Genomic DNA, 20,098 nt, shown 5'->3' on the forward strand with positions numbered 1-20,098 from the left:
GTTGAATTCTAGAAATTAATCCCCTTATAACAGTTTACTCCTCTCCTCATTGAAGAGTCTTCATGTAGTCTTCATACCTCAGGGTATAACTACTCTTGTTCGAAGACTCCTGGACCAAATGACCTCCATGGGCACTTGAACTCTGAGATTCTATGATATTATGATTACTTAGGCTTTTTCATTACAGAGAGAAAAAAACAATTATCATAACTATTACTGCCTCATTCAAGCACATCCAATCAACCTTGGTTCTTCTGTTTTACAAATGAAAGAACAATCTTTCTGAAAAAGAAAGATTGTTAAGTTAGCTGTGGGACTAATTGGATAAGTAGATACACTTATTGGCATAACAGTGGGTGCACATATTTCAGTGAGAAAAATTTTAACCCCTCCAAATCAGTAGATGGAGAAAGCAACAAAGCAAGACCTCCGAAACCCTACGCGTCAGAACTCTATCATTATTTCTGAAGCTAAAACTCCTGAGCAAAGATAATATTTTAGGAAAAAAATTCTATGCTTAGAGCCAGTTTATGCTAACAGCTCTCAAAGCACAGGAATGCTATTAAAGCTAAAGACCATTTAGAACAGCAATAGATAAGATCAATACCAGAGTGTAGATTAAATCACATTAGCTTCAGATAATAACAATAGAAATTTTTAATAACAATAAAGTATAATAATAGCCTGAAAAATGTATGAACTTGATGAATGTGTCCAAATATGAACAATTTCCTTTTCAAATATGATATGTGTACTGATAGATCTTAGTGGGAAAAAGGAATATTACTCTATTCAGCATTTTAAAAATAGTTTCATGTGGAAGTCAACCAAAAACTTATTAAGAATCTATTATAACTTATTATAACACAAAGAATATGATGTCATAGTATCCATGGTTGTTCTTATTCCACAAGAATTGGTCATTTCTTCCTAATAAAAATAAGTGTAACTCTTTGTCTTAAAATTGAAAGCTAAGCCGAATTTCTAGTGTGGCTAAGTGGGTTAATATGTCTGATTTTATATGAAATAGGTAAATTTAAAACTTAGTAATTCAAAGTAATATTTTTGTTTTAATAAAAAGCAAAGATTATACTGACGATTATATAAAACACATAGTTTGGGAATTATGCAGACCTCGACTTAAACCCCGACTTTACCACTCACTTTGGCCACATAATTTATTTCTCTGAGCCTTAGGTTCCTCATCTCAAAATAAGATCCACCTCACAGAGTTTTTTATTGAAATTTAAAACAGATAATATAGGTGAAACCATCTGGCCTTACAGTAGGTTCTCAGGAAAGGTTAGTTCCATTTGTCTTTCCTCCCCTCTCAATCTTTTCAATAAAAGCTAATCTGTGACAAATGTAGGTGCCTGTGCAGAAGCATCCAAAATGAAAAGTAGAAATTAGTCTCAGGTATTTCAACAAATAAAGAAAAATTTCTGGTTAGATAGGAAATGAAAATAATCTCTGGATGGTAGGATTATACTTATCTTTTTATTTACTATATGTTCTAATTTTGCTAAATGAACATGTATAACTATCATAAAAGATTTAAAATTTCAATGAACGATGCAGTTTATAATCTTTGTGTTGATATACTACATGAAAAGTTACAATGATTTCTATAAGCCAGCCTTTAACTTTTATCCCCTAGAACATTTTATATTATGAAATTAGTTCAAGAAAAATAGACATGACAGCCAAAAAGTTATTAACTGCCATGATTATGAACATCAGGAGAAAAGAGGGAAGTAAGATTGTAAATAATGTATTTTTATTAAGCTTCCTTCCTCATACCTGGATTATTTGCAACTATATCCTAACTCATTTCTCTACTCCTAGCTTCCCACACTATTATACTTTAATATCCTTGGAACAATGACTTCATTTCACCTTTGGCCTGATCCATTTCACTATAGGTGTCCTTCGTAATGGATGGTACATGTCTCATCTCAGGATACAGTAGTCCAGGTAGAAAACAATCCTGACATTTACTATTAATATACTCTCCCTCAAACTTCATATTTATCTATGTGTGAATTTGTTGTGAATTACTCTAGACCCTAAAAGCCTTAAGCTGGATATTCACCGTACTCATCTGCGATTACTAAGACATGTTCCTTAGAAATGTTGAATTCCTTTTCTCCCGATTATACGTACACACACATACACACACACACACACACACACACACATATACACACACACACACAACACAACATGGGGACAAATAAATGCCTTTGTGGCATTGAAATACAATTAACCTATGTTAAGACTACTTCAAATATCTATTTTTAAAATATGCCGTACATGATATGCATTGTAACATAATGCTAGTAAATATATACATCTTCAGGAAAAGGGGTAGAATAACACTCTTAGATAGAGTTGAAAGCACAAAATAGAAAAAATCACTAACATGAAGTCTAAAGACCAAATTCTGTAACTTGGCATTCAAGGCCATCCACAAACTGATGTCATTCTCCCTTTCCAATCTTATCTCCCATAATTCCTATGGCAAACCCATTAATTTCTTTCATTCATTCAATACCTATTGAGGGCCAAGCACTTTGTATAAGTAATCTTTACAAGTACAGTGATCGCATTATTACTATCCCTGTTTTACAGATGAGACTTAGATCTCATAGGTCACACAGCTAGTTAGTGACAGAGCAAGAATTCAAATCCAGGTTTGTCCAGCTTCAAAACCAGTTTTCTTCATTTCTAGCCAGATGGAGCTCTCTGATCGCCATCACCCTAGTGCATGCCATGTTTTTAATCGTGATGTTCACCCCAACTCAGAAACCTTATTTTTATATGTCCTTCAAATTTTACCTCACGACTTAATTATTTCTTCTGTGAAATATTTCACCCTCCAGCCTACAGTATTATCACCTTCCTCTGACCCTTAATCAAGTTACTTTAGATTGTTATTTAATTTATCCGTTTACAGGTGTTGTCTTCCCAACCAGGTATAGTTGCTTGATGGCATAAGCCATGGAAGCCAGAGTAGACATTCTCTAAGATTCTGCTTTTTGGATTATATTTCTGCGTATCACCTACAGTTATATATGTTCCTAGTAGAAGCTCAAAAATGAACTCAAAGTTAAAGCAAAACCTCTTCATAGGCATTCAGAAGACTCCTCTGTCATTAAATTAAGATCATTCACAACTCTCTGTTTTGAAATCTAATCTTCTAAATTTTGAATTAACAGTTTCTCTGGAGGCTATTATATAATAGACATTGTATCATAATATATAATGTCTGAATTATCAGGTTAATGTTTTAAAAAGACAAACTTAGCAGTAGGTCAATTTGTGACTTTAAAAAGATTGAATCGATAGAAGATAATTTGTCCAGTTTCATTCTGTTCCTTAGCTTTTGTGGACCCTCTTTAGATGAAAGACAAATTATTTCATTTCCATTTAAGGCAAATTATAAAACCTCTTCTATCACTAACCCCTTCAGAATAATGGAAAGAGAACCTTAGCAAAGAGGGAAGGGCCACACCATACCGAAAAAGGTGAGTCTTGCCTCTGTTTCCTAAAACCAGGCCATGTAGAAGGAGAGGAGTTGGTCTCTGTTGGGGTTACAGAGATTCAGGCAGCAAAGAGTCTGTTCCTGCAGTTTAAAGGTCATCGAGAGGGGTAATTCAAGTGTGCCTGCTAATGCTGAAAGTGAATTTGAGATGTGGGTCAAAAGAAGAAAAGTTGTAGCAGCCTACATCAAAAGCTTTATAAGAATTTAAATTTACTGCCTTTTTCTCCTCATGATATTCATTCTACCCCTTCTCCATTTCCCTTCCAACATCTGATTTTTCATTCATTCTAATAAATAGTCTAGAGGGGACTACATGAATTAGTGCTTTTGATTGGTTCTGTTGTTTGTTTTAGGATTGATTTGAAAATCTCCATAATCCATTCTGCCTTAATTTACACTTAGTATGTTTAGAATGATTGATAAGTACCAGACTTAATCTCTCCCAAGAAATAACAAGACATATAATTTGCAAGATAATTATGTTTCAAGTGATCAAGAAAGACTGTAGGTGTGAAAACAGTTTCGGTAATAGGCATACCTTGGGGGAAGTCGACGGATTTTGACTTAAATATCTTAAAGAATGTGTTAGCTGAACTAACAATATCTAAAGAAAAGATCGGAAAGCAAAAATTATATGAGAGTATTTCATTTATCAGAGGAAGATGAAATGTCTGACTGTCTAGCAAAAAGAACTTTTTGAAAAGAACATTGTTTTGTTTTGTTTTGTTTTTTAATTTCATTCTTCTTCAATGGATCTCTTTTGTTCAGGAAAATTAGGTGGATTTACACAAGAAAATAACACCATAGATTCCGGAGAACTTGATATTGGCCGAAGAGCAATCCAAGAGGTTCCTCCTGGGGTCTTCTGGAGATCACAGCTCTTTATTGATCAGCCACAGTTTCTTAAATTCAATATCTCTCTTCAGAAGGATGCATTGATTGGAGTGTATGGCCGAAAAGGCTTACCACCTTCCCATACTCAGGTAGAAGTAGGCTTTGTTGTCAATAAAATGAAAACTGCTTATTTGCATTTTTTAAGTTATTCTGTTTCTTAAGTTCAGCAGTTTAACTGTTTGATGACCACTTTTGTATTGATCTTTTACAGTGAGAAGAATTTTGAGTGTAGGTAACACTTATCTTGAGGTTTTTGAATTAGTAGAAAGAACAGCATTTTCTTCCTGACTTGCTTTAACCATTATTGATTGATTAAAATGTACTAAAACTTGTAACTAAATGAATATTGAACATCATCTGAGCACTAGTAAAACACCATGGATTTTTCAAATGTTTTACAAAGATCCTATGGTAATTTTGGATGATCTTATTCCCTTCATATAATAGATGCATAACATTTTCATCTCAAAGATGTATTCAGTCTGTTGAAAATGTGTTATTTTTTTTTTTTTTACTTTATGCCAGATTTGCTCTTAGTAAACATATTATTGGAAGGTAAACATAAATATGAACTTCATCGGCTCAAGCCACAATTTCTCATCTACAAATGATGAACAATGAAATAAAGAGGCCAAAGAACTTGCCCAGATAACCAAGGATGATCAATCACATTACTGTGGTACTGAAAACAATTAAGACATTCTTACATCATAGACTCAAAGAATGCTAAAGTCAATTCGCTTGCATGCAGATCACTTCACCATAACGGTCACAGATAGAGAGGCACCGTCAATAATTCCACAGGCTTTTTCATAATCTAATACTGGGTCATGGTGCGGAAATTGGAAATTGTGATTTAAAGGAGGTCCTATTGTGTCTAAGAGAAATTATTTAAATTACCTACCATAAAATTGGAGCTCCGACTTTTCCTAAGATCAACTATTACATTAGTAAATACAGGAATTACAAAAAATATAATAAATGGTTAATTTAAATTGACAATTGGATGAGCTTAAAGTGTTTTTGCCCATGGAATTTCATGCCGATTTTAATTTGATTTTTAAAGTGAGGACTGAAAGGTTTTCACGTATGCTTTATTTTATATAATTTTATGTGAAATGCTTTTTCTATAACATAGGAATATAAAATAGAAAATTATAAAGAAAAAATTGATTACATACTAATAAGAAATTACGTATTTAAAGAAAGATTAGTAAGAAAATTTGAACATGCTTTCTCTAATATCATCATGGATCAGGGAAAGTGTCATATATATACACAAATTATATAGTTGTAAAATTTTTTAATATCATGCTTTGGTGCATTAAACTTTTTATTTAACATTTTCAGATCTAGATTATTAAAGTAAATGCCTTTAATCCTTATACATCAAATACTTTTTATTGTGTACTAGTATCCAATTTTAAACTTTAGATCACAATTTTATTTGACACCATATTATGTTATAGGCAACACTAACTAGGTTGTAAAAACCTGATTTTCTTAAAAATAAGTAGGCCTCTGTAACATCAATGATAACAAGTAGATTGCATTTACAGCAATATTCCAGTGAAATAGAAAAAATATTTTTCTGCCAAAACCACATAGGTGATTAAGTTCGTTTTGTGTAACTCAAGATACATACTCGTAAGCTAATAGCACAACAGCGAGCATGTAACCTGTAAATTCCAAAAATGATTTCAGAAAAAAAATTGTGACATCACTGTATAGATTAAAGATCTTTACAAGTTATATATATTACATAAGATTAGAGAAATAAAAGGTACAGTTTCAGGTTTTCTCATAATTTTGCTGATATTTAAACAAAACGTAGGTGATATCCACTTTTCTATCACAATATATTGTTTAAGTAGGTTACTCATTTTCTTAAGCTCCACAGTTTTATTAGAGTTCCTTACCCTAGTTTATTCAATATCAGCAGAACAAACAACTGTTTCTGAGTTCAGTGTTTAAACATGAAATATGCTATAAAGCAGTCCAAATGAACATTTCTCTGTTTCTGGGAAACGTTAAATAAATCAACCTGAAATAATTAAAACTGGCCAACCATTCAGAATAGTCACTTGTGTTTGGAAAGTCTTTGTGACCCTTTATAAAACTGTCCATTAGATTGTTGCCAAGAAGTCAATTGACTTTCTTCTCCCTGATGCCCAGTTCATTCTCCCAAGAATGTTAGAAGCCCAAGAAAGCAATTTAACGCTTTACAGTTAATAATGTACTGTATCATTTAAGAGCATTTGCATGAAGATTATTTTAGAATGGGAGTTTGAAACCTAGGTTCTAAGCACACACCTCTACCACTTTTTGACCTTGTGACCTTGAGCAAATCACTTGACTTCTCTGCACCTTAGTGTCTATCTGTAAAATGAAAGAATTGGATCAGATGATCTATAAAATCTCTTCCTCCTTTATGTTCCAATGATTTACAGCAAGACTGTGCCAACACCAAAAAGTTGATTCAGGAGCATAGTTAAGTATTCATAGATTCTGAGTTCTCATCATTTCAATAACTGAATTAAGTGTGTGGATAGCCTAACCGTTCGAAAGTGAACCATGAAGTTACCTCTGTCAAGTATAGGTCCTATCTCGTGATAGCTCCCCAAAGTGGTGAGACTGAATTTCTTCCTAAAAATTGCATAAGATCCTAAGACTCACCCCTCTACGCACACAAAAAAAGTCTCCATCTTATGAATAGGTAGTATCAACCAAACCCCATGTCACTCAAGTTCACCCTAAAATGATTTCTTTACACCCTAAGAACAAAGATTATTAAATATTTCTTTTATATAATTTGTTTACTTTTTGTAGAGATGGTTTTAGCATTAGGTAGGGAATTTGTCTTTAGGTATCTGAATAACACATATGTGAGGTGCCCCTACAGAGGAGCCTGGAACTGGGTAGAAACTCAACAACCGTCAGCTACTCACCACCCCCACCATCACACCCACCACTCCAGCCTTATTTTATTGTTCTCAGTGTGATACAAATGGTGATTTCTATGATAAAGGTGATGATTATGAGTATGAGCTTGAGAGAGCCGTAAAAACTCAAAATTTCCTCCCTTTTGATTTTTCATTTATTATGTTTAATGTTAGAGGAGAAAAAAATTGTTTATATGCAATGGGGCCATAAGAAGAAATTCTTTCGTATCTCTGCCATGCTAATACAAATGTTTAAATCTGATGAGAAAATGAGTGGCTTTTTTGAGATAGAGGTACCTTTCAAAAGCACTGAATTAATTTTTCTCTGATAATTTTGGAATACAATTCTAGTGAGATTTTGCAGGTCAAATAGCCACACCAGTCATTATTTTCATCCTTGTTAAGATATAAAAGCAATAGAGTTTTTGAATGCTAATTAAGTTATAGCTTTTTCATATTTTTCTCACAGTTGAATGATGTTATAATGCAGTTTTACCACACACAAAAAAATGCTTTTATATTGAAATAAAAATTTTAATAAGTCAGAAACTGAATTAGATACTCTAAATTCTGTCTGATAGTAACAGTAGAGGTCTGTGATCAGAACAGTGGTAACATATTTAACTGTGATTCTCAGAATTCTAACAACTGGTTTTAATTCCCACTTGGTCACATTAAGGGATTTATATAATAAACTTTTTTAAAATAAAACTCTGAAGAAATTCCATTTAAGGGCTCTATCGGAAAGTAGAATATTGATATTTCACATGTACAGTGCTGTAACATTAATGATTAATATATAGTACTGTAGTATACTTCTACTGTAAGCACACGCCTCAGGAATAAAATGAAACTGAGTAAAAATCTGTAGAAATGGAATCACTTAACTTTTAAAAAACTGTTATCTAGCAAGCTCATTAAACTATGTCAGAAAGCCTTTGCAGTGTCTTCCAAATTCACTGTATTATCTCTGGTTACAAAATTTTACCCACTATTACCAATCACATTGCCTTCTTTTAATTATCTTTAAATGTTTCAGTTACATTGTCCTAGCTACCCAATGTTTATGATTAATCTTACTAAAACAAAAATTAAGTGTAATGATGATTGACATGGTAATAATTGGTCATGCTTACTGATATTGCCATTCCTTCAGAACCCCTCCATTGTTTAATTTTTTAGACTTCCGATCAGAGATGTAAGGGCATCTTGTATGTTTTTAACCTAACCGTAACTAAGTAAAAATCCATAGGTCTCTCTCCGGCGTTTGGGAGGGTTACGTCAGGCCACGGGAAGGGACAGAACGGTGTGGACGAGACAGCCTAAGGTTTGCACCAAGTACACCTGAGCTCGCATAGCAGCTCCACTGCCCACCAGGCATCTGACCCTGCCCATGCTCCTAAAGTTTCCGTTTCCTCCATCTCTAAAATGTAAATATTAATGCCTTCCTAGAAGGGTTGCTAGGAGGATTAAAAATAATCCTGGCACAGAGTTAAGTATTCAATAGCAGTTGTTACTACATGAGCGTTAGCTAGGAGGAAAAGGTCTTAAGAGACCTTCTAGTGGTCTAACAAAAATACGGCTGTGGAGTTTGGAATGTTACAGATTTATGTTTGTATCCCCAAACTGCCTAAACTCTTCAAACGTTTTATCAGTCAGAAGAATTAAATGCATTTGGAAACCATATAGCCCCATAATGGAAACCTGACCAGTGAAGTTTAAATACAACAGTGTGCGGTGGGTAGTTTTTATCGTCCCTATAAACGCTATGCACAGAAGACCTGTCAACCAGAACGTTTTCAAAAGTTGTCTTTATTAGGGCAAAGGAGAAAAGCGTGAAGAAAGAAGGAAAGAGAGAAGTAGCCACAACCGTGATATCTCTGACTACTAAACCGTTTTACTTGTCCTTGTCCTCAGTATGACTTTGTCGAACTCCTGGATGGCAGCAGGTTGATCGCAAGAGAGCAGCGGAATCTGCTCGAGTCCGAAAGAGCAGGGCGACAGGCGCGGTCTGTCAGCCTCCACGAGGCTGGCTTTATCCAGTACTTGGATTCTGGCATCTGGCATCTGGCTTTTTATAATGATGGGAAAAATGCGGAGCAGGTGTCTTTTAATACCATTGTTATAGGTAAGAACAGTCTTCAAAGCATCTTCTTCCAGGCGACAGCCTAAACACTGTGTTGAATAGAAACCGAATTCTCTTCACTGATTTCGAGTGATTCGTAGGGAATTAAAGCCCAAGATTAAATGCGAGAAATATTTTTAAATTGTTCGTTTACGAATATGTAACAAACCATGAAGCACCGGAAGAAAATATTACTTGAAAGAATCTTGGAGGAGGACGGTGCAACACGAAAACACTGCATGTGAAATGGCACTGCTTTGCTTTTCTATTTGAGTAATCTAGTATAAATGAATCTTCTTTTGGTTATGCAGCAAGCCATCCATACTTCCTTCAACATGCAGCTAAAATGATCAAAGTGACACAGTTTACCTTGTGTGAGAGACAGACTACACAATAAGCATTTCTTCTTTCTCTTTTCTTTAGAGTCTGTGGTGGAATGTCCCCGAAATTGCCATGGAAATGGAGAGTGTGTTTCTGGAACTTGCCATTGTTTTCCAGGATTTCTGGGTCCGGATTGTTCAAGAGGTACGTGAGTTAGATTTTTTTTTTTCTTAAGCCAGTATGAATAAGCCATGGAAACATGAGTAATTCAGAAAACTACCAAGACGGGAAAGAAAGGGGAAAACCTGGCATACTACTTGTTCCAGTGATGTCTTTTCTTTCAGAATCTCGATTGAAAATGTGGCTGTTAATTCCTCTGTCGTGTTTTGTTTCACAGCAGCCTGTCCAGTGTTGTGCAGTGGCAATGGGCAGTACTCGAAGGGCCGCTGCCTCTGTTTCAGCGGCTGGAAGGGCACCGAGTGTGATGTGCCGACTACCCAGTGTATTGACCCGCAGTGCGGGGGTCGTGGGATTTGCATCATGGGCTCTTGTGCTTGCAACTCAGGATACAAAGGAGAGAATTGTGAAGAAGGTAAACATGTCAATATTTACAGAAGTCTATTGTTATCTTCGTATAAAGAAACAGATTATAGTCGTAGTCTTTAGTTTGGCAGATAAACCTTTTTATATGCTTCCTTATGAATGTAATTTTGATTTCCATGTTTTGGATGCATTGTTTTATTAACATTTGAACTAACACAAAGAACAAATACCAGAGAGCCCCTTTGCTCTTTTTTCAGTGGTGTGAATAATTTTTTTTTTTTTAACTCTGAGAAAGTAAGCAAGCATTTGTATCTTAAAACCAACGGTGGACTATTTTTGTTTTTTAATAGTTTTTCATATTTTTGCTAGCTCTTAAATCTAGGCATTTTGGCATTTCTAGAAAGACAGAATATAGAATATACTATATTAGTGAAAAAAGTGCAACATCATGGGTTTGTTCCATACTGTATATAATGATGATAGTCAAAATGCTATACTGTGAAGTGCAGTTAAATTGTTTTTTCAAAAAGCAGAAAAGCACCATTTCCTTTCTTCAATCAAATTGATTTTATTGATCTGCACACACACAAAGTAATACAATTAAGTCTCTGGAATTAAATTTTCAGGCCATTGACCCTACAAGTGTAAAGTTTTATTGAGTCAAATTGCTAAATTAAATCTCGTCATCTAAAGCACATTAAAGTAAATTAAGAAGGATAGAGAGTATGCAACTCATTTATTTCTCAAACAGTTTGAGGGACCCATACAGCTGTCAGCACTCAATGGTTGTGGGTTAGGTCAGCCGATACAATTTTGTTATAGAGAAGCCAATACTTATTACTTTCTAATTAAGCAGAACGGAGAGCAGTAGTCCGAAATCTCAAGAGCATATGTGTGTAATTCATGAAAATTACAGATGCTTGCAAGAGTCTCAGTTACCTAAATGACATGATTCTTAATGCTTTATTGTATAATGCTTTGAATTTTCAGAAACAAATTCTCGAAAACGGTAGACAAATATTCGAGTATCCAAAATGTTTATATAAATTTGATTGGGATTTAATTCCTTATTCTGCCTATACTATGTATGATATCTTCTAGATTCAATCATTAAGTTGTTCTCTGTTCTTTACACTAGCTGACTGTCTAGACCCTGGCTGTTCTAATCATGGTGTGTGTATCCACGGGGAATGTCACTGCAATCCAGGATGGGGTGGTAGCAATTGTGAAATACTAAAGACCATGTGTCCAGACCAGTGCTCTGGTCATGGAACATATCTTCAAGAAAGTGGCTCCTGCACCTGTGACCCTAATTGGACCGGCCCCGACTGCTCAAATGGTGAGGTTAATAAATGCAGTACAATTGAGTGCTTAATATTATTTAGCTAAAGATTAATATATTGTAATTTTTATTATTAAATTTAATACACTTATTAAATTTAATACACTTATTAAATTTAATATAGATTTTATTAAAGTGATTAGTTATAGAAATAAATATGAAAAGTAATGAAATTTGTTGTCTTATAAAAAGGAGAGAAATAGGCCTGGTCAATTTGTCATTAAAATTTCTTATTTAGTATTATCGTAAAGAATACTCTTTCATTTGTGTAAAGTACTCTGTCTTCTTAACTCTTGAGACCTGTGTATAGCTTGGGGGTTTAAACACATTATCTCATAACAGAGAAGTCTCAATTAAAAATTATTTGATAACATAAGGCTAAAAACATGATCACAATAAAGAATAAACATATTTAGATATTGTGATGTATATAGTGGTTCAACACTAAGAGTTTAATGCACACACATCTCAGAGATGTTGTGGGTTTGGTTCCAGACCACCACAATAAAGTGAGTATTGAAATAAAGCAAATTGTAATCATCTTGCTGATTGAAGATCTTGCCCTCAGTTTGTAAAAATGCAACATCTGTGAAGCACAATAAAGCAAGGCATGCTTGTGATATGATTATAATAGAAATGGCAATTTTATTCAATCAGTCAAGTTGTCATTGAGCACCAGCTATGTGCATGGCATTGCCACAGACCCTATAGGGATAAAAGAGTAATGACTCATTCTCGCCATCTAGCATAGTGGCTTTCAAATTTTTTGACCATGACTTAGATTACCTCCAGTCTTAAATACATTTTTACATTGTGACCTACTAAATATATTCATATGTATACTAACATAACTGAAATAAAAGCTTTACAAAGTGATATACACTGAAACTTTTTAAGTCTATTCTATTTTTTAAAAATTCTGGTTGCAACTCATGAATGAAGTTCATGACCCACTCATTAGTCACAGTTTGAAAAGATGCTAGTCTTGTCTAGAAGATTACAGTGTGATTGGGGAGATAAGATGAACACACATGAAATACCTTAGAAACCAGTACATTTTAGTTTAATAATTTATTGATGTTATATGGAATGATACGTTAAATTCAATCAACATTTAAAGGAGTGATCCTGCCTTGATGCATACTGAAAGTTTTCAAGGAGACTTTTCTTAACATTTCTTGCCTTCTTTTAAAGATAGTAGTGTAGGGGAGGGGAGAAATATTTTTGACTCAGAGAACAGTATTAGAAAGCACTTAAGAGTATGGACTCTGAAATCAGATGCTTGGGTTCATTCCAGTCTCTACTACTTAGCCATGTAACCTTAGGCAAATTACTATATGATTCCGTTTACTCATCTAGAAAATGGATTTAATCGTAAGCCATTCTTCACAGAGATGCTGTGAGAATTACTTGAGTTAATGCATATAAAATACTTAGTACAATGCTTAGCTCATAATAGATTTTAAATATAGCTACCACCACCACTACTACTATTATTAGCAAAGATTCCACAGTGAGAATATCTGTATACACGGGACAGTGAAGACAATGTATTTGGAGGTAAATATTAGGCTGGGCTCAATTATTGGGGACACATTTAGAAGTAACAGTTTAGACAACAGAAAATTCATTGACAGTAAGCTGTGGGCCTACTGATTTGCTAAGAATAATATTTTAGAACTATCGTGTAGATGCTACGTCAAAGTATAAACAGTGAGACTTTGATGACTGGAAGGCAAGTCAGAGACCTCTCTCAGAAGAGTGAAGTGACGAGAGCATGAATTAGTTTGGAGTTAGTAGAAATGAAAAGGATAGATCCGAGGGATGTTTTAAAGGAAAAAGTAGACAGATTTTGCTGAGAAAAAAAGAATATGGAAGTTGGTGAGAAGAGCCGGAAGTCTGAGACAAAGGAGATTGGGGTTGATGTTAACGTCTCTGAATGAGACAAGAAAGTTGAGAAGGGACGAGGCTCACTGGGTAGGTAGGATGTAATGGAGGCGATGAAGAGAGAGGTGAGAAATAGAGACGATGAATTTGCTTGGATACTCAAACTATCTGAACAAAACTAATTGATAACCAGAAAGAAAGGAGGGAGGGAGGGAGGGAAAGGAAAAGAAGACTAGGAAGAGTGAGAAGAAGAAAAGGGACAGTGGAGGAAGAGAAACAGAATAAGAAAGAGAGGCAGGAGAAAGGAGAAAGAAAAATTACTTATAATAATTAGCAATGTCAAGTGAATGAAAACATCCTGCATAAAACTCAGTTTCGTTAAAAGTCTAACTGCCTTAATCCTACCCAAACTGACTCTAGTCCTCTCTGAACCCCTGTTGTTTAACATTACATGGTTAAGAACAGGGATTCTGGTGCTGAACTGTCTGGGTTGGCCATTCACTAGCCGTGCGATGTCATACAACTTATGTAATTTCTCTGTGCCTCCGTTTCTTTCTCTGTAAAATGGGGATAATAATAATACTACCTTATACGATTTTTATAAGGAATAAACAAGTTAATATGTGAAAAGCACTTAGAATTAATTCCTTACACATAGTAAGTACTCCACAAATATTAACCATCAATAGAAGAACTTAGTGATGGTCGTAGTTGTGGTAATAGTTATGGTAGTAAAATTCCCAAGATTAACTGTAGTGTGTCAAATTGAGTTCCTCATCAATTCAGAGGAGCTTCCACATAAAAGTATTGAATAGATATGTTTCCCCAGATGTGATATTTATGAAATACAGATTATTTCATCTATTAGTATAACCTAATGGCATAAGCCTAAGTGAAATGTAGCTAGGTATCTAATAAACATGCTTATTTTCAGGAAAAAAAAAAAAGGGGACCAGTAATTTTTACAAATCACTCTTTACTGGCAATTTAAGAAATCTGGGGGACATGTCTGCTACCCTATGGATCAATATCAGCATGACAGACGTATGTGCCACACTGCTTCACCTGCTTCACACTGAATCCTGGAAGCCTAAGCAAAAAAAAGTTTTGTACGGGCTCATTTGTACTATTGAAAAACCTCTATTGAGCCCATAAATATAGATATTCTAGATAAAGAAACAACTTTTAAGTTTTCTTCCTTGCTCTTTCTCCCTCCTTTTCCTTCCCTCCCTCTCCCCATCCCTCCTCCCTCTCTTCTTCTTCTTCCTTCCTTTCCTTCCTTCCTTCCTTTCTTTTCTTCTCTTCTTTCCTTCCTTCCTTCCTTCTTCCTTCCTTCCTTCCTTCCTTCCTTCCTTCCTCCTTCCCTCCCTCCCTTCCTCCCTCCCTGCCTTTTCCTCTACCTCCCTCATCTTTTCACCATATATTTTTGGGGGCAGACAAGGTTTATAATATGTTTACACTGCTTCTTAGAAATATAGGTTGATTCATATAACTTGAAGAAACAGAAGCTTTGGTAAGAAAATGCATGACTGCTAGAGCAAATTACATGCGTGAGATCAATAAGGGTAAAAACATGAAGTGGGAGCTGGATTATAGAGGGCCTTGAATGTCTCGCTGAAGACTTTTAGAAAATCATCCCCAACCAACATTTATCAAGCACAATTTTATGGCATTATTTTAAATAACACATTAACTTGTTGTCTTCTGTTCTTAAAAATATATTTTATAATTACAGTAATAAAAATAGGCATTTAGTTATTTCTGTTGTTTTTATTTATTTACATTTCCAGCTTTTATACTAAAAAAAATGCATCCCCCAAAAATATTCACTTACGTTTATGGATATAATCATTTGTATGTTAAAGCTACGTACGTAGTTTCAGTCTCTTATGTCTCCACCATTAAGATACTCATAATAATACTAGTTATAAAGTCATATTTATTGAAATATTATTATTCGAATTTGTTTCCCACAATTATCCAAGTAGGAAGGAAATAGCAAAATAGCCCCTTTTTGCTTCATATAAAGTTATTTAACATTACCTGAATTATTTTACAGAGGATTGTTTCTGAATTATATAACTCAAAAGGTAATTCAATCTTCTTCATAAAATGATATTGCTATGAATAGCAAAAGAAGATATAAAGGTTAATCAAGAGATTGAATTAGCTGCCAAAACCACGTCATTTTTTTTACATATTTAGAATAATTTTTTATGCTGATGTAATGATTTTGCTATTGGAAAATCTAATTATATCTGTATACAAAATGACCTTCTAGTCTTAGTGAAGATCTTCATCCTATTCATCTTTGTATCTTCGGTGCAAAACAGAAACTTAACATATATTCAATCTCAATATATAGAGTCGAGTAATGAGTATAGTACTCTGGAAGAAAGTAATTTAGCACTGAATAAACTTTGCTACTAGCTGCAAAAGAAAGACAGAAAACTTACTTAGAAGGATGAGTGAAGATCTCAAAAAGCATATGTTCATCTTGTGAAAATATCTGGATTCACATGCCTCAAATTTATCTGCTTGTTACACGGTTCTCATTTCAGGTTTACAAAAACGTTGTTAATTTACATTTGTGATTAAAAGTTTACTGGCAGTATAATTCTGAATTTCTAACTAACTGAATTCTAAAGCAAGACATTTTACTGGCTACTTCTTCTGCTGTTGTGGAAATGACCTTCAGATATCTAAATTCAATAAGAGTAGATATTACACCCAAAGAAACATTTGGTTAAGCTGCTACCAGAGAAGAAATGAATTATTTCCATCAGAAAGTTTATAGGTTTGAAAGCAACAGAACTTTCCTCTATCTTCATCAGCAGTTTGTCCATTAATTAGCCCTTCAATTCCACTTCAATTAAATTAACTCTAATTAATAAGTTCATTACAAAGATCGACGCACCTTGCTCAAAGCTAGTGTGCTAAACGCTGATAAACACTTTTACCCTAATGAAAAATTGATTAGATTGAATAAAAAGGGTACCTCAGAAGGAAACCTTCTCTTCTGGAGCTGAGCTGACGTTCTGTTCCTCTGAAGTTAATCAAACCATCTTAGATCTCTTAATCAAAATTTTAATTCAAACGAGATAGAAAATGTGGCACGAAAAAACACATACCACTCTCTTCCAGTTAATAGTCCGCCTGTTTTTTATAAGAAATGTTACAACTCTCACAGTGCCTTGATAGAGTGTTTAAAATTCTGCAGCACTCTGTGACGGAATTACAGTGTCTAAGAGATGTTATTTGGGCAATGAATGGGGAAAATGGGAACACGTGACTACATAAACAGTTACTGTTTTTTTTTAATTTAAAAATAAGGTCGTAGTGCATTTTCTGTTCATTAGAAATGATTTCAGGGTTTTAGTGTTCAGCATTTTTATTACAATTAAACAGTAGTCTTACAGTCTTAGTAAAAGAAGATAGTTAATTTTATTTAACTTTATATGTAGAGAGTAAAAAATAAAATACCCTTCAGAGTTTTCTCTGTCTCTTTTTCAGTTAGATCTAGTTAAATAAAGCTTTTAAGAAAGCTTTTTTTAAAAAAAATTACTCTGACACCTGAATTCTTTTTAAAAACCTAACCTATTGTTATAGCTTTTGAAGTCATTTGGTCACTGTGTTCCTTTCAGTATTTCTAGTAATTGAAAAACCTTGTTTGTCAAATGACAGAGTCAATAGTTATATGATTAAACTGGTTTTCCACTCTAGTTTTGCTAAGCAACTTGTATCTGTCAACAATACAAATTTATTGAATAAGAAAAACACTATTTCTTTTATTTACCCAGGGTGTCTATGTTTCAGAAGCAAGCTAATGTGCATGCTGTAATAGATTTTTTTTAATGAAATTTTCTGAACATTTCAAAAATTTAAACTGTAGGATTAGAAATAACCCCTTTTTAATCATTGCTATAGGGGTGAAATCTAACTCCTATTAGATGCCTTTTTAGACACTGAAATATTTCATTAATTTTATATTAATTTGGAACAGTGTACATATGTGTGCATGTATTCTTGGCTGCCAAAAGATACTTTCAGACATACGTATGTATGTGTATTTTTCTCTCATTATAAATCATGTGTTCTGTTTTGTTAGTAGCCTCTATGTGTGTGTATACACACATATATAATATAGGAAGTTATTTATAACAAAATTTTCATGTATACTTTATGCACAATTACAGCAGCACAGAAAACTAAATGATGAACAAAATCAGTAAATTTCTACCACTTATACTCTTAGCAGTTGATGCTGAAATTTATTTAGTGTCCGAATACTTAGGAGTTATTTTCAGTGATGGTGTTTTTCACCTTCACACATTTGAGTTTAAGATGTAGGAATGCTTGTCGAGTCCCCTTCTCGCTTTTCATGACTCTTCTCTCCTGTTCTGTTTTCCCTTTTTTCAATACAGAAATATGTTCTGTGGACTGTGGCTCACATGGTGTTTGCATGGGGGGAACTTGTCGCTGTGAAGAAGGCTGGACGGGCCCCGCATGTAATCAGAGAGCCTGCCACCCTCGCTGTGCCGAACACGGAACCTGCAAGGATGGCAAGTGCGAATGCAGCCAGGGCTGGAACGGAGAGCACTGTACCATCGGTAGGCCAGCTGCACTTTTGTATCTATCCTCCAGCTACAATGAAAGTGTTTGCTATTTTTCTCCTTGGAAGAGCTTATTTCTTCTAATTAATTTTTACTCATTTTTCTTAAACAATTATTTTTTAAGTAAGGTTATCATTGTACAATAGCAATTTAGTTCTTTTTAGAACAACTGTCACAGCATGAAATATAATAAATTATTTTTATGATGGCCACAAAAATCGATGCACATAAAGATGATTTCGTTTCTCTCTTGTAAATAAGCTTTCACTGAATATTACTTTTTAGTGTTTCATAATGCCATGGCATAACAGCAATATTTTTTGCTTTAAAAAAAAAGTCAAAATATGTGGACTTTTTGGCTTCTACATATTCCAGAATCATATATCTTTGCACTTGTTGATATACTCAAATATCTAAAAAAGAGGTTTAACTTTTTATGACTTTATCTTGTAGTACCACAAGAAATAAAGTAGAATAAAATGCACAAGCCTAGCTGTTCCTAAACAAATGTATGCACTTTGCACTTCTTAAAATATGATGATGTTCCTGAAATAAAATAATCAAATAATTGTTTAGGGTAAAAATGTTAATATGTAAATGGTATTTAGCACAGATACAGAAGTATCCAAAACATATATAATACCATATTTTCAAGGTATTCAAGACCTTTGCTTTTATTATTGGAGTCACCGAAATTAAGACATTTAATTAAAGAAAATACAAGTCAGTACAGTTAACCCTTGAACAACACGGTTTTGAACTGTGTTAATAACTTATATGTGGATTTTTGTCAATAAATGCCTGTGCTATTTTCAGTCTCTGTGGTATACATTGTTCTATGCCATTTTATATAGGGGACTTGGGCATCCACAGATTTTGGTATGTGAAGGGTCCTGGACCCAATCCCCTGAGGATACTGAGGGACAGTTTAAGTTTCTGGGAAGTCAAAAATTATACGCAGATTTTCGTCTGTTCAGGCATCGGTGCCCATAAGCCATGCATTGTTCAAGAGTCAACTGTAATAAATTTCTCCTTCACTTCAGTGAAAGTGTACAATATTAATTATAAATGGCACAGTCTGGCAAAAATTTCATAATTTGAGGTATGGCATTTCTCCACATGCTTTTATGTCTGTAGTGTAAAATTGGGTAAAGAGGTTAGGGAGAGTCTCAATATCTTAAAAGTTTTCTTCTTTCACCGCATCTGTATTACAAACTTCACTTTTCTGCTCGCAGGAACTAGTTAGCCAGGAATTTTATCATGAGAAAATTGAAATAACATGCATCTTGTGAATTGTCATAATTGTATCTTTATAAAATTTGTTTCTAATCTTACCAACATCCCTGACATTTGTTTCAAGGATCCCACTACCACCCCTGCATGTGGTCGCCCACTAGAAGGACGCACAGGGGCCAGGGTAGTTGTGCCCACAGCTATAGTAGGTATCGGAAAGGGGAAAGACCCATCAGGTGGCGTCTGGAGAATTCTACACACGGGCTTCTTGTGTTCTTTCTCTGCCACCATGAGAGGTCACGTGGAGCATGCTCCCTTCTCCAACAATGAAGTACCTCAACATGCGTGCAGTGTTTCTGCCCAGGGAAGCCCATGGGAGACTCGGAGTTAGAGATTTTTGTTGCGGCTGATCGAAGAGGTATCCTCTGTCAGCCACAACCACCAAACTTCCAGACTCTCAGAAGAAAGGCGGGTGTTTAGTGCTTCAAAATCACCTTATCAGTGTAGGGAACATCCAGCTTTCCAAATGCCAACCAAGGGCCAGCCCTGCAAACTTCTAAAGATCAGGCCTGCTATGTTAACTCTTACCTGCGGAACATTCTTAGGGTCTCACTGTTGGATATGAGCTGACTGCCTACAGCTGGGGCACTGTGT

The 20,098-nt window shown here is 34.6% G+C and overlaps 1 protein-coding gene across 1 annotated transcript in view; it reads left to right on the forward strand.

The window, feature by feature from the left end:
* Positions 1-20,098, forward strand: part of TENM3 (teneurin transmembrane protein 3) — a 546,591-nt gene that overhangs the window by 429,421 nt on the left and 97,072 nt on the right. Inside the window, 6 exon segments of the mRNA XM_039882598.1 lie at positions 4,313-4,527; positions 9,298-9,508; positions 9,929-10,030; positions 10,224-10,418; positions 11,508-11,708; positions 18,023-18,208. Coding sequence (XP_039738532.1) covers positions 4,313-4,527; positions 9,298-9,508; positions 9,929-10,030; positions 10,224-10,418; positions 11,508-11,708; positions 18,023-18,208 — 1,110 coding nt within the window.

The sequence above is a fragment of the Pteropus medius genome, unplaced genomic scaffold (genome assembly GCF_902729225.1).
Source record: "Pteropus medius unplaced genomic scaffold, Ma_sr-lr_union100, whole genome shotgun sequence".
NCBI lineage: Eukaryota > Metazoa > Chordata > Mammalia > Chiroptera > Pteropodidae > Pteropus > Pteropus medius.